General features: G+C 41.8%; 1 protein-coding gene across 1 annotated transcript in view; it reads left to right on the top strand.

The window, feature by feature from the left end:
* LOC126469915 (DNA mismatch repair protein Msh2) overlaps nucleotides 1–14,919 on the top strand; it is a 217,194-nt gene that overhangs the window by 182,021 nt on the left and 20,254 nt on the right. Inside the window, exon 12 of the mRNA XM_050097303.1 lies at nucleotides 711–882. Coding sequence (XP_049953260.1) covers nucleotides 711–882 — 172 coding nt within the window. The remainder of the gene's footprint in view (nucleotides 1–710; nucleotides 883–14,919) is intronic.

The following is a 14,919-nucleotide window of genomic DNA, read 5'->3' as shown; positions in this document are numbered from 1 at the left end:
TTCCCTCAGAGTGGAAAACGTGATAGGTCGGGAAAGGTTAAAAAAGAGGGAAAGTCGTACAGACCCCAGTCTGACAGGGATCCACCCGAGGAATACAAAATTCCATCCTCGACAGAAGTGATATATACTGGACAAAAAAAGTGAAGCACACAGGGGGGGGAGAAGGAACTGAAATTAAACTTCATGGATTGAGAGTGTGTTTGCTGTTATTTTTGAGATTACTAAATCAAGAATTTCACAGTATGAACCCACTTGTTAGTATGATTCTGCACTTCCTGTGGCCCAGGTGCATGCACTGATTCAGGTGGAAAGGATGTCAAAAAGCCGTTGTATCCTCTCCTGAGACAAGCTGGCTCACAACTGTTTGTTTGTAACTAGGCCTCAGTATACTGACATTCGAGCTGGTTCCACACGTGTTCTATTGGGGAAAGACTTGTTTGCACAGGTTATTGAGTATAGCAGTGATGTTAATAGATAGTTTACCATGCCTACATGTCTCTTTACTCTTTATTAATTTAAAAATTAGCTCCATCTTTTTCTTGCGTGTAAAAGTTCTGCAAATACCAATAAAATTTTAACTTGACACATCAGAGACTATAAAAATGAGTATAAGTGTATTATTAAATGCCTAAAGGCTGCTCTGTAGAAATGTTGCATAAAGTATTGTAATAATGATAGGTTAGGTTATTACCATTTTCCATTCATTACAGGAGGAGAAATGTCTTAGAAACAAATCTAGATATGTTACGATATCTACTTCAAAAAGTGGAGTGCTTTTTATCACTAATCCGATGGTGTCAATAAATCAAGACTTCTTAGAACTCCGACGACAGTATGAAGAGAAACAAGAGGAAAGTGTGAAAGCAATTATAAACGTAGCAGGTAAAAATGCAACAGCAGGCACAGCACTAGTAACATCAGTGGATGCTATATTATTTGAAGCACAAAATTTTCTCAATTTACCTGATACTGACAATTCATTGTACAATTCTCGCAAGTTGTAGCATGCTCTCTCTTCCTTAACTTGGAGCCTTGGATGACTTTCTGCTTGATTCTGGAATAGTCTCATTTCCTCCAGTTCCAGTTCTCTCATTTCTTTTACCAGATGAGGATTTTCTAATTTTGAAAGTGACCATTTTTTTATGTTTTGTGTGCATATCTGTGGTCCTGGGGAAGCAAAAAACTTCTTGCTATCATCATATGATTGTATTACATTGTTTAAAAAAAATCAGATTTTACTTGCATAGATTGGGCTAAGATAGTCCTGATCCTTAACGCAGTGCTGCATAGTGCCATGCTGAGGAGAAAATCATTTCTAACTTACGTTTATTTACTCTTCTCCTCTCTTTCTTTCATCAGATATGGAGCAGCTTGTAGAACATCTCCTCTCTCTCTCTCTCTCTCTCTCTCTCTCTCTCTCTCTCTCTCTGTCTGTGTGTGTGTGTGTGTGTGTGTGTGTGGTTAATAAATCTATCCTCTGCCAATAAGTATTATATGAAGTGAAATAGCTTGCCTTATATCATATATTTCATCCAGAATATTCCTTTATTGGACTACATTGAGGCATGTGGTCCTATCTTGCCCATTTTAGATTTCTGATAAGAGATAAGGGATTGAAATTTCTGCCCTATGTTAATTGCAGGGTCAGTCTATTGCTCCGCAACAAAGGGTATTCTGTAATATGGAATGTACTATTATTTTTTACTCAATTGTTGTATTTTAATTATAATTTTGACAACATAAAATAAAATAAACCCAGCTGAATAAATAGCCATGAACATGTGTTCATGACTTGGCATATGTTTATGGAGAAACTTGTGAAAACTGCAGAGCAACAGGTTGAGTAACTTCTAAGCATATGAGGCATTCATATGAACAAACTGAGGAAGCTAACAAGTACAGAATACAAGTTCACCTACGTGCACCTGCTCGGCTTCATTGTACCAGTGCTGCAGCTCAGGGTCGAGAAAGGATTTGACGAGGTTGAGGAAGGGTGGCTGATGGCTGCAGGGGAGAGGCAACAAGCGCACAGGTGTGCTGCTGTTGGGGAGGGGGAGCTTGCGCTGAACCGCCGATTCTGTCTCAGCAACTCAGCAATGATGTCTGCAGCAGGGGAAAGAAAGGCAATCTGCAAACCAACAGGCTTCACAACATCCTAACCGTGTATCCAATATTGACAGTCCGCAGCAGATCAAGTTATAAGTTCTTTTCCCAGTTACTTGAAAAATCCATAAAGGAAAACTTTCAGCTGTAGCAGATTCAACCTAGAAGATAAGGATAGACGCAGCGAAATTCACCAGTCCCTGTTGTAGACAAGTTTTATCGTAAACAAAAAATTTTTGACATTTCAACAAAGTCACAGAGTTTCTATATATTTGTTGTGCGGTCTGACACTCCTTGATATCTTTGCCAGAATAAATTGAAATTCTCCTGATTTTTCCTTAAATAATTTATTAATGTCACTAAAGAATCGATCCTGTTCTCATTCAACGAAATATTCCACTTTAAAACCGATCCTCCCGACCACTATTGCCGATAAAGTTTCAAAGCAGAATCCTAACACACTTCACTGTATCGATTATTTTCAAAATATCAATACGTGTCGACCTCTCACCAATAAAACTTCAAACCAGTCAACCATTGAAGATTGTCCACACTCTCAACAAAACCCTGCCAGAACGTCTTCAAGAAGTCTGAATTTTAATAAAACTTGCAAATCTCACACATAAGTAATACTTACGATGCATGTCGTAACAACAGAGTCAACTGATTGTTCCAACTTCCAACTCAAAGTTTATTTAACAGTCGATAACCAATTGACATCCAATTACAAACTTTATTCTTCCACGTTCAACACTGAACTCCCTTTCCTTTTATTAAAAAAAAAAAAAAAAAAAAAAAAAAACATGAAACATATTTTAACAATGGTCAGCTTGATGTTTCAACAGTTCTTCCGGCTGTCGACCACGATGCAATAGTGGTTAGCTCTCGTCGTCCGCTGCGTCTGGAGTCCCCACTGGATCATCTTGCTGCCACGCTCGACATGAAAGAAAAGAAACAGTGACAGGTCATTCAACACCGACTTGGCCTCTGGTGTCATCCTCTGCCACTGGCATAATTTGGATGCAATATAGACGGCCTTAAAGTCTGCAGCCCACTCTACTGGCCATTGTCAATTTCTTAGCTCTTGGAGCCACGACTATTCACTTGTGTATATCAGCAATTGGCATCACAAAGCTGAATGCACCCTTTTCCAGTCCTCCCATCGAGGAAAAAAGGTATGGTCAGGAGTGTCCCGGAGAAGTATGTACGATATGACCACTCTTATCTCTTTATGCATAAACAATCTGACAAACAGGATGGCCATGATCTGCGGCTGTGTGCTGATGATGCTGTGCTGTCGTCATTGAGTGACAGAAGAAAGATACGAGATGACTTCGACAAAACTGCTAGTCGGTGTGATGAATGGCAGCTTGCTGTAAAATCAGCCTTGTTTGTGTTGTTACTTACCACCCTTAGTTGTTTTTTTTTTTTTTTTTTTTCCCATTATCTGTATCCCACCAAGGACTCCATTTTCAGAATGAGAAAAGAGCGTTCAATTATCAAATGAAACATCTTACCTTTGTTGTTGCATGCTATTAATTAAAAATATCCTGCTTCATATTGTGGGTCATCTTCTTTACCTCTGTTACCATGTAACAGCTGTCTTATTCTTTTTATAGCTTTTTTGATAATGTGTTCTGCTGAAATTCCGACTTTCCGTACTCTTGCCATGTCTAATCCCTGTAATTTCAGCACTAGAGACCATAAATTTTAGTGTCTTCATCCTAACAAATGCAAATAGAATATAAATATGTAATTGTGACATGTATCTTCAGACTTTTTATGAACTGCTGAAAATAGCTTGCTATTTCACTTGATAATATGAAAAGGATGGATTGCTACTCACCATATAGTGGAGATGTTGGCCCACAGGTAGGCACTACTAGTCAAACAAGTAAGCTTTTGGCCGGAAAGGCCTTAATCCAAAATAGATACTGACACACACACACACACACACACACACACACACACACACACACACACACACACACACACACACAGTAAGCTTTCGGCCACGCTCTGCAGCCAGAGACAATGGTCACGCGGGTATGAACTAAGTTTGCATGCCCACTGTGTGTGTGTGTGTGTGTGTGTGTGTGTGTGTGTGTGTGTGTTTTGTCTAATTCATATGAAGGCCAAAAGCTTGCTTTTTTGCCCGTCTTTCCAATGTGCCTATCTGCAGTTCAGCATCTATGTGATACTGTGAGTAGTAGTCTGTCCTTTTCATAATATTGTCATTATTCTGTCCTGGATTTTCAGTGTTTGAATCCTGCCTCGGGCATGGATGTGTGTGATGTCCTTTCGTTGATTTTTCACTGTTTCACTTATAATGTGAGCCAAAATGCTGGTTCTTCCAGACATCCCTTTTGTTACTACATGCTTGGCCACTACCGGGCCCTAGCCCTTGCTTGCTTCTTCCCTTTCTTTGCTGCAAGTCTCACATTCTCCTATTCTTTTTTCCCTCTCACTTTTCCATTGGATGGTCTTCTTCGTGCCGATTGTGCTTTGATCTGGTTTGTGTTTTGGGACACTCATTTTCTTACTTTCTGGTCTTCTACCACTTTGCATTATTAATTACACGGCCCTGTTGTTGGGTTTGACTTGCTGCTTCTTTTCAAAATTATGTTGGGTTTGACTTGCTGCTTCTTTTCTAAATTTTACAGAAGTGCAAATTGTGCGGGGAAGGTCATCCAGCATAGTGTGTGTTCCACCTTTTGTGCCTTACTCTCTTTGCACCCTTCTTTCTTGAGACAGTACTACACCCAAACCCAGCATGGTAGCCATTCCATTGTGGAAGGGGGTTCGTCAAGTACCTGCATTGTGGTAGCCCCTTGATCGCACAGGAATTGCACTGTCGGTGCCCAAGCTGGAAATTCCTCACATGAGCCGAGCAGTATGTGCCCATCGTTGCTGGTTCGTGGGACTTGGGGCAATGGTTTACTGACCAGGTAACCATCGCCGTCGGTGGGTGGTGCTTGTGGGCAGAGACCCTGTTTGGAGTGGGTGGTACCATGGCAGAAGATTCGCACTTCCTCCTGCTGTTGGCCACACAGTCCCGCAGTGTCTCCTGAAGCTAACATATATTAAAATGAGGAGAAGTATGACTGCAAAATGTTTCCGTGCCTGGCTACACCATGGGAGGAACATAGGGCTCAGAGACAAGGTGAGAAATATTCCCCTCAATACTTGGCTTGTTCAAGGATGGACAGGGATTCTGTTTTTACTACAAAGCCAATAGTTCTTCGAACACCTCGAGGACAGGTTTGGAAAAATGGCAGCAATTTCAAAAATGAAAAGTGACTCCATTCTGCTCAAAATGGCCTCCCTTTCTTGGCCACCAGCTCTGATCACCTGTGACGAGCTGATTACATTTCTGTCACCACAACCCCCATAAAAGTCTGCATATGGTACATTTTATAATTTTCCGCCGAGATCTCCTTGTACAGACTGATGATGAGTTGCATGCTAATTTGGCGCAACGAGGTGTGCATTTTGTTCATAATGTCCCATGGGGAAGGAAAGGCAGCAGAGTGGATACTGGAGCCTTCATCTTGGCCTTTGAAATTGACTCATTTACTGAGGTCAAGGTGATGGTGTATCACTGTAATGTCAAGCTGTATATTCCTCCCGTGCAATGCTACAAATACGTGGGATTTGGACAGGTCTTCGTGTTGCAAGACCAGCTCTGTCGGTGAGGGTTGTATCCCTTCCCCAATCTGTGTCAACTGCAGGAACCACCATTCCCCCTGTTCACCAAACTGCATCATTTTCAAACTAGAAAGGAAAATCCAGAAATACAAGACCCTTGAGCACCTCACATATCGAGAGGCCGAGGAGAAATAAAATAGCCTACATCCTACACATATTATGACAACGTATCTACTGCTACTATAACTTCGTCCATTTTAATGAGTGTGCCATTGCCCTCTGTTTCTTCTTTCTCTCGCCCTCAGGGTCACTCGACTATAACCACTCTCTTGGCCGCTCTTCCTACTGCTTCCCCCACACCCCCTTTGTGAGCATCGAGTCCCCATCCATCAGAGATGCCAGTCCCCAGTCTCTAGCCGGAGAAGTGAGGCCCTCCTTTGGCACCCCTTACCAGGAAGGGGTCCCTTGGAATGCTTCCTTCCCAAGATTCTGATGACCTGCAACTGGCTGAAGGAGCCACAGGTGCAGCTCGTAGGTTTCGCATTCATTCTCTGTCCCAGTATCTGGTGCTGACAAGCCCTCCCAGAAGTCTAAATTGTGTAAGATCAAGAAATAGTCTTCCAAAAAGAGGGAGATTCCGGCAGCCCTCTGCGGACAGACCTAGTGTGTTCCACATCTGTACACAAGGCAGTGTTCTTGGTCATCCCAGTGGCCCTGAACCCCACCCCCGCCCCTCCCGTCTGCTCCACACTGTGCACCCTGATTTGGGACAAATAGGTATTCATGGTATATCTTCACAACCGATAGCAGCAGTTAATTAGTTAGGCCTTCCATTGATCAATCTCACGCAAACTGTTGATGATGTGGAACGTGTCAAGTGAATAATAAATGCGCACATGAATCAAGGTTTTTTTAAGCTAAAAATTCGTATTCCCTTAATTGGCACAATATGCATATATTATACCTATAGATGTATTTATTCATATCCAAGAATTCAGCTATTGTATAGAAGAAGTTGTGAAGGGATATGATTTCAGTTCATTTTTGAAACTATCAAAAAGTTTTACAGCAGCATATTTTACCCCTTTATGTGCCAAAGATAGGTTAAGTAGAGGATAGTGTAAGTCTCTCTTTCTTCTGGTATTATAACCTTAAATGTCACTGTTTTTAAACTGGTCAATGTTGTTGAGAACAAATTTCATTAGTGGGTAAATGTACTATGAGTCAGTAAGAATTCCTAACCTCAACAGATGCCTACAAGATTGGCAACTATGAGCCCCACCCATTATTCTAACCACTTTCTTTTGAGCAGTGAATACTTTTTGCCTAGTGTTCTGTTACCCCAAAATATAATTCCGTATGACATCGGAGAGTGAAGGTATACAAAAGCATGTTTGCTTGCTAATTTCTATATCCTCAAAATTAGCAGATATTCTTATTGTAAAAGTTGCAGAACCTAGACACTTTAAGAGATCCAAAATATGAATTTTCCAAATAAGATTCTCATCTATATGTACACCCAAAAACTTAGTATGCTCTATCCTAGTTACTGACTTCTGTTTATGTGTTATGTTTATTGAAGGAACTGTACTCCTTGCAATAGAAAAGTGGATGTACTGTGCGTGTTTTTTTTTTTTTTTTTTTTTTTTTTTTTTTCAAAGTTCACAGCAAGCCCATTTGCAGAAAACCAGTCAATAACTTTTCCAAAGACATAATTTGTTTCATTTTCTATTGGAGTTTCTTTAACTGGATTAATAATTATGCTTGTATCATCAGCGAACAGTGTCAGTTTAGCTTCTTGTTTCAGATAAGAATGGAGGTCATTCACATATATCAAGAACATGAGCAGACCCGTGATCGAACCCTGTGAAACACCTAATGTAATTTCACCCCAGTTAGATGAAGTGTGAAACTTCCATAAATCACCTAATCCATATTAAGAAAATATTTGCTTCCTGGTCTGTAGATTTGACTGTTAACCACTCATATTACACTACTGGCCATTAAAATTGCTACACCACGAAGATAACGTGCTGCAGACGCAAAATTTAACCGACAGAAAGAAGATGCTGTGATATGCAAATGATTAGCTTTTCAGAGCATTCTCACCAGGTTGGCGCCGGTGGCGACACCTACAACGTGCTGACATGAGGAAAGTTTCCAACCGATTTCTCATACACAAACAGCAGTTGACCGGCATTGCGTGGTGAAACATTGTTGTAATGCCTCGTGTAAGGAGGAGAAATGCGTACCATCACCGTTTCTGGCTTTGATAAAGGTCTGACTGTAGCCTATCGTGATTGCAGTTTATCATATCGCGACATTGCTGCTCGCGTTGGTTGAGATCCAATTACTGTTAGCAGAATACGGAATCGATGGGTTCAGGAGGGTAATACGGAATGCCATGCTGGATCCCAACGGCCTCATATCACTAGCAGTTGAGGTGACAGGCATCTTATCTGCATGGCTGTAATGGATCATGCAGCCTCGTCTCGATCCCTGAGTCAACAGATGGTGATGTTTGCAAGACAACAACCTTCTGCTCGAACAGTTTGACGATATTTGCAGCAGCATGGACTATCAGCTCGGAGACCATGGCTGTGGTTACCCTTGATGCTGCATCACAGACAGGAGCGCCTGCGATGGTGTACTCAACGACGAACCTGGGTTCACGAATGGCAAAACGTCATTTTTTCGTATGAATCCAGGTTCTGTTTACAGCAACGTGATGGTTGCATCCGTGTTTGGCAACGTCTCGGTGAACGCACGTTGGAAGCGTGTATTCGTCATCGCCATACTGGCATATCACCTGGCGTAATGGTTTGGGATGCCATTGGTTACACGTCTCGGTCACCTCTTGTTCGCATTGACGCCACTTTAAACAGTGGACGTTACATTTCAGATGTGTTACGGCCTGTGGCTCTACCCTTCATTCGATCCCTGCGAAACCCTACATTTCAGCAGGATATTGCATGACCGCATGTTGCAGGTCCTGTACGGGCCTTTCTGGATACAGAAAATGTTCGACTACTGCCCTCGTCAGCACATTCTCCAGATCTCTCACCAATTCAAAACGTCTGGTCAATGGTGGTTGAGCAACTGGCTCATCACAATACGCCAGTCACTGCTCTTGATGTGGTATCGTGTTGAAGCTGCATGGGCAGCTGTACCTGTACACGCCATCCAAGCTCTGTTTGAATCAATGCTCAGGCGTATCAAGGCCATTATTACGGCCAGAGGTGGTTGTTCTGGGTACTGATTTCTCAGGATCTATGCACCCAAATTGCGTGAAAATGTAATCACATGTCAGTTCTAGTATAATACGTTTGTCCAATGAATACCCGTTTATCATCTGCATTTCTTCTTGGTGTAGCAATTTTACTGGTCAGTTGTGTATGTTCCATTTATACTACAGAATTGTAATTTCTGTAACAATGTCATGGTTCACGCAATCAAATGCTTTGGATAAGTCACTGTTTAGAGACTCTGTTATGTGGGCAGTGATATCGTACTTGCTGTTTCAATAGAACAGCATTTGTGAAATCCAAACTGTGATTTACTAAGTGTCCCATTACTGCTGAGATGGCTAACCGCTCTTGAGTACATTACCTTCTCGATGATTTTTTAAAATGCTGTAAGCAAGGACACTGGCCAGTTATTATTGACATCTGTGGTGTCCCCTTTTTTGCAGAGAGACTTGACATTGGCATATTTTAACCTATCTGGGGAAATACCTCCAGTAAGTGATGCATTACAGATGTGACTCGGAACATCAGCTGTAACTGTTCCACATTGTTCTAATATCTTGTTAGAGATGTCATCTACTCCAATAGAACATTTATTTTTCAAAGATGTAATGATTTTCTTTATTTCACAAATGGTTGGTGCATGAAAATTAATCCACAAGGATTTCTCAAAACTGAGTCTTCCATGTACTGTTCAGCTTTTTCTTTTGTACTATTGTCATCAATTTTTCACATTTCTTAAACTTTCTGTGAAGTGCTCTATAGATACCAGATTGACCAGCCTTACACTTTTACTTAATGGTTTCTGAACTGTACACACTGCTAGGTTTTGTAAATTATTCAGTTGTGCATCATGGTCTGATAATCCATTTGTCACAGGGAAAGCATATGTTACTTTTACATGCTTTTGCTTTACAAATGCATTAGCTATTAGACTGGTACAGTCTTGAGCTATACATGTAGGGAAGTTGATCACTGATTCTAAGTTATGTCATTAACAACACATCTGGTTCACTTTTCCTCTCAGAATTACTTAGAAAGTGTACATCGAAATCACCACAGATTAATAACTTCTTTTTGTCTGACAGACAGCATAATAGGGAGTCAAACTTTTCTATGAATAGCTCCCAATCTCCTAATGGGAACCTGTACACTGTTGCTAATATCAATGCTACATTATCTAGCTCTATGTCACATGTACAAACTTCAAAGTGCTGATAGACACAAAATTTGCTTACTTCTACAGTTTTGTACTTACAGTATTGACTCGAATCTAAGCCGCACTCAAATCTAAGCCGCACCTGAAATTTGAGACTCGAAATTCAAGGGGAGAGAGAAGTTTTAGGCCGCACCTCCAAATCGAAACAAAGTTGGTCCATTGTAATATGAGACACAATTTAGGTCGAATGAATGACCATACCGCTACAGTAGTTTGGTTGGAGTCGTAAGCTTGGCAGTTAAGCTTTACCAGGTAGCCATTGCTGTGCGCCAGGCGCTCCGTCCGCATTTATACGGGTACTCTTCCTTTTTCACGTGCTTCGCCTAGTTTGAATCGATTGCTTATTTTGCTTTGCTCTGATAAGTGCCATTTTCTTTGTTGTAGATGTTTACGTCACTCTAAGCTGAAAATGCATTACTGTACTGCGTCATGCATTGTTCGTCGCATTCTGATAGTTCGTGTTTACGGCCTGTCGCCGATCGCGGCATGGCTTGCTTTTGTGCGCGCTGCCGCCGCTTACAATTTAAAAAAAAAAAAAAAAAAAAAAAAAAAAGAGAGAGAGAAGAATCGTCTCATTAGCGAAACAATGGCAAGAGACTGCTATTTGTTGTTACTTACACAGCTGCTTTCTTTGATAATGATCAACAAGAACCAAATAATAGACTGCGTATGATAGAACATGTTCTGAACGAGAGTTAGGCGAAAATTTTTCTCCATTTGAAAATCTTTGCGGCCGCTTCTTTAGTACATCAAATTCTGCACAGAAATTAGTCATCTTAGATTTAAAAATCTAGTCAGTTGCCGTGCTTCATTTCTGACTGTATCACTATTAGGCATAAGAATAATACGAATATAAACATGACACGATATGGATATTCTTCCGCGTTTGCTGGTGTCTCACTCTAGTTTCGTAGTTTATTAGGTATACAGGATGAGATAGCAGCAAACACGAAAGAATACATGGCAAAATGTTTATATTCGTATTATTCTTATGGTGAAGAGAATACTGCATGTGATTCACATTTCATCAGGTTCCTATTAGCAACCATCTCTTCTCACAGGTAGGAAAAAATTCAGAACGTAGAGTTTGCCACATTGACAAATATCCCAAACAGTCTTGCCAGTCGGATTTTCGTACTACATTGAAATTCTGCTACATTCGAAGATGAACAATATGGAATTTGTATTTACTTCGTTGGATAATGTATGAATATGCAGTGGTCGAAACTCAGCACGGAGAAAAAAATCTAGTCTTCCACATTTTTTTTAATTTATTTACCAACGCAGAGGTTTTGGCGCCAGTATTTATCTTTGTGCCTACAAAGCATGCCTGTGTAGCGCTACATATATTCGACGGCAGAAGTTAGTTGTGGCGGCACCTACCAACATTTTTCAGAACTTCCGCTTGCTTTGCACTCGATTCTAAGCCGCAGGCGGTTTTTTGGATTATAAAAATCGGAAAAAAAGTGCGGCTTAGATTCGAGTAAATACGGTATACCCTTGTTTTGTGTAAATGGCAACTCCTCCTTTATCCATTCTAGATCTGCAAGTGTAAGACACTAAATTATACCCATTTATACTCACACTTTCCATCAACACAGTTAAAAAACATGGTGTTCAGACAAAGTATATCAATCTCGTGATTCTTGCGTTTCTCCCGGCGTATTTGATAATCAAAATATCCACGGGTGTACTGCCGGTCTACAGTGTCCAACGGGCACCCGTGGATATTTAGTTATATCAATCTCATTCTTATTTTTGAGATGATCTAAACTCACTGGCAGCTCATCTACTTTATTTTTTATTCCTGATATTTTGATGAAGAAAATTGACACTGACCTTAGCTTTATCTCTCTTTAGTGTACATGGAGCTTATTTTATTCTATTTTTCTTGATTCTTGTTTGTCTGGACTTTAGCTTTAACCTAAGAAATCTGCCTGTCTGGTCCTGTTAACCTCAGGGATCATCCCTTGTGTGTCTGTGGCCACCCTCACAGTATCTGTTAGTAGAGAAACTAACTTATCTTTCCCCTTTCTATTTAGGTGCAGGCCATGTGTAATGTATCCCCACTTACAAATAGCATCAACTGGAACAACACGTGTATGAGATTTTGCCGGTGTCTGGAGCATCGTGTTTAGCTCAGTGTTAACATGCCTTACAGCAGTGTTTGCCTAGGGCCAATTATGGCGCTGAAAGTCCTCCACAAACACCACATTTGTGTGCCCAGTTTCTGCTCCTATTTTGTCCAGGTCACTCCTAATACTACATCTTGGATTCATAGCCAGGCTACTCCCTGCTCCCTGCTCCCCGCACCCGCTACTATAATTACGTGATCTTCCTTCTCAAAGTTCCTACATAGCTGACCTAAGTTTTCTGTCACCTGGATAAGGCTAGCACTTGGTTTCACAAAACTTATGACCTGGTACCCTGGCCATGAAGCATGACCTGCCTCCTTCATCCTTTCACAGCCCTATGTAATACCGATAGCATGATCCTCCCGTGGAATTGCAGTGTTTTTTTCCACCATTTGGTGACATCTTTTGTGCATTTCCACTGCTTTTTGCATTGCCCTTCAGGAAACTAGTTTCCCAGGAATGCGGCAATGCTGACCCCTACCCTCCACAGCTATCGTGGCTATTTTTAAGAAACACACTGACTATGAAAGAACATAGGGTGGTGTTTGCATATATCTTCTGGACTCTGTCTGCACCAGACAAGTACCATTCAATATGACTTAGGAGGCTGTGGCTGTTCATGTGAAGACATCTCTGGAATTTACTGCTGGTATTGTGTGTGTGCCTCCCAAAGATGAAGTGTCCCAGAATGCATTGTCTGTAATGTTTTCTCAGCTCCCCCCATCCTTTCTAATATTGGGTGACTTCAGTGAGGTGGGACTATGACCGCTGGCTGCTTAAAGTTGTCAAAAACGTGCTCGCAGAGCTCGATCTTTGCCTCTTGAATGCTGGTGTTCCCACATTCTTCATATGGCACATGGGTCTTATTTGGCCATTGATCTGTCCATTTGCAGTCCAGGTCTTCTCCCATCCATCCATTGGAGAGCCTGTGAGGACCTATATGACAGTGATCATTTTCATCCTTCTTCAGCATTACTTGTCTGTCATTCTACCCAGATGGGCTCTCTCTAAAGCTGATTGAAATGTCTTCACCACTGCTGTCACCCGTCACATCCTGCCACATTGAGGTATTGGTGCAGTTGTCCAGAGCACGACTGCTGACTTGGCAATTTCTTCTTCCTTGGAGTCTCCCCGTCAGAAGACAGTACCTCGGTGGCCCCCCAAAATTTGCCGTGGCCGTTAGAGATTGCAGGCGGACTCTCCAATGCCGTAAGTGACCCCTGTCGATGGAGCACCTCATTGCTATTAAATGGCTGCTTTCCCAAGTCTGCCACTTTGTAAAATGACGAACACGAGAATACTGAGAGTGGTATTTTGCTACCGTGGGACCATGTGTCCTTGCTTCGCATGTTTGGGTTAAGGTTTGACACTTCTACAGACACCCGTACACCGCAATTGTACCTGGTATCTCTGTGAATGGTGATATCTGCACTGTACCAAACACTGCTGAACATTTTGGTTGATTATGCTTGAGCCACTGCATCTGAGAAATGTAAGCCTTCGTTTGGTGGCCTCAAACATTGGGTAGAATGAGGTCCTTTACCATTAGTGCATATCACCTGGAACCATATAATGCTCTGTTCAGTGAGTGGGAATTCCTCAGTGCCCTAGCCCATAGCACTGACACCACTCCAGGGGTAGACCGCATCCATAGCCAAATGCTCAAACACTTACCAGTGGATTGCCAATGTCACATCCTTGCCAGTTTCAACCATATCTGGAGTGAGGGCGAGTTCCTGTCACAATGGTGTGAAAGCATGATCATCCCAGTACTGAAACCAGGCAAATAACCCCTTGAGATGGAAAACTATAGCCCAATTAACCTCGCTAATTTTCTTAGGAAGTTGCCTGAATATATTGTGAGACAGTGGCTGTGTCTGTATCTTTGAGTCTCAGGGTCTTTTGACTCCGTCCCAGGGCTACTTTCACCAAGGCCATTCTACTGCTGAAAATTTGATCTGCCTGGAGTCTGCTATTTGGTCAACTTTTGTCCAGCATCAACATCTTGTCACTGTCTTCTTCAACCTGCGTAGGGCTTATGATACCACATGACATCACCACATCCTCGTTACCTTCCATAAGTTATGTCCCCAGGACCAACTTCCCATTTTTGTGCGGAACTTGTCTCACCATACTTTCTGGGTTCAAGTTGGTGTTTGTCACGGTACTCTCTGTATACAAGAGAATGGGGTCCCACAGGGCTCTGTATTGAGTGAGTGTGCCCCATTTTCCAGTGACTATCAATGGTCTCGCTGCGGCTGTGGGTTCTACAGTATCTCTCTCCCTGTATGCTGACAACTTTAGCACCCACTATTGCTCTTCAGGTGTGGGTGTTGCTGAACGCTGACGGCAGGTTGCCATACAAAAGGCACAGTATGGGCTCTCAGCCAAGGCTTCCGGTTATCCACGGCCAAGAGATGTACTTCTGCACTTCTGTCACTGTCATACTGTCCATTTTCAACCTGAACTCTACCTCAATGACCAAATGTTCAAAGCAGTGGAGTCGTGTCATTTTTTTGGTATTAGTCTTAGATGCCCCTGCCTGATTGATGCGTTGACATCTTCGTCA

The sequence above is a fragment of the Schistocerca serialis genome, chromosome 3 (assembly GCF_023864345.2).
Source record: "Schistocerca serialis cubense isolate TAMUIC-IGC-003099 chromosome 3, iqSchSeri2.2, whole genome shotgun sequence".
Taxonomy (NCBI): domain Eukaryota; kingdom Metazoa; phylum Arthropoda; class Insecta; order Orthoptera; family Acrididae; genus Schistocerca; species Schistocerca serialis.
This window is presented reverse-complemented; position numbering and strand designations above follow the sequence as displayed.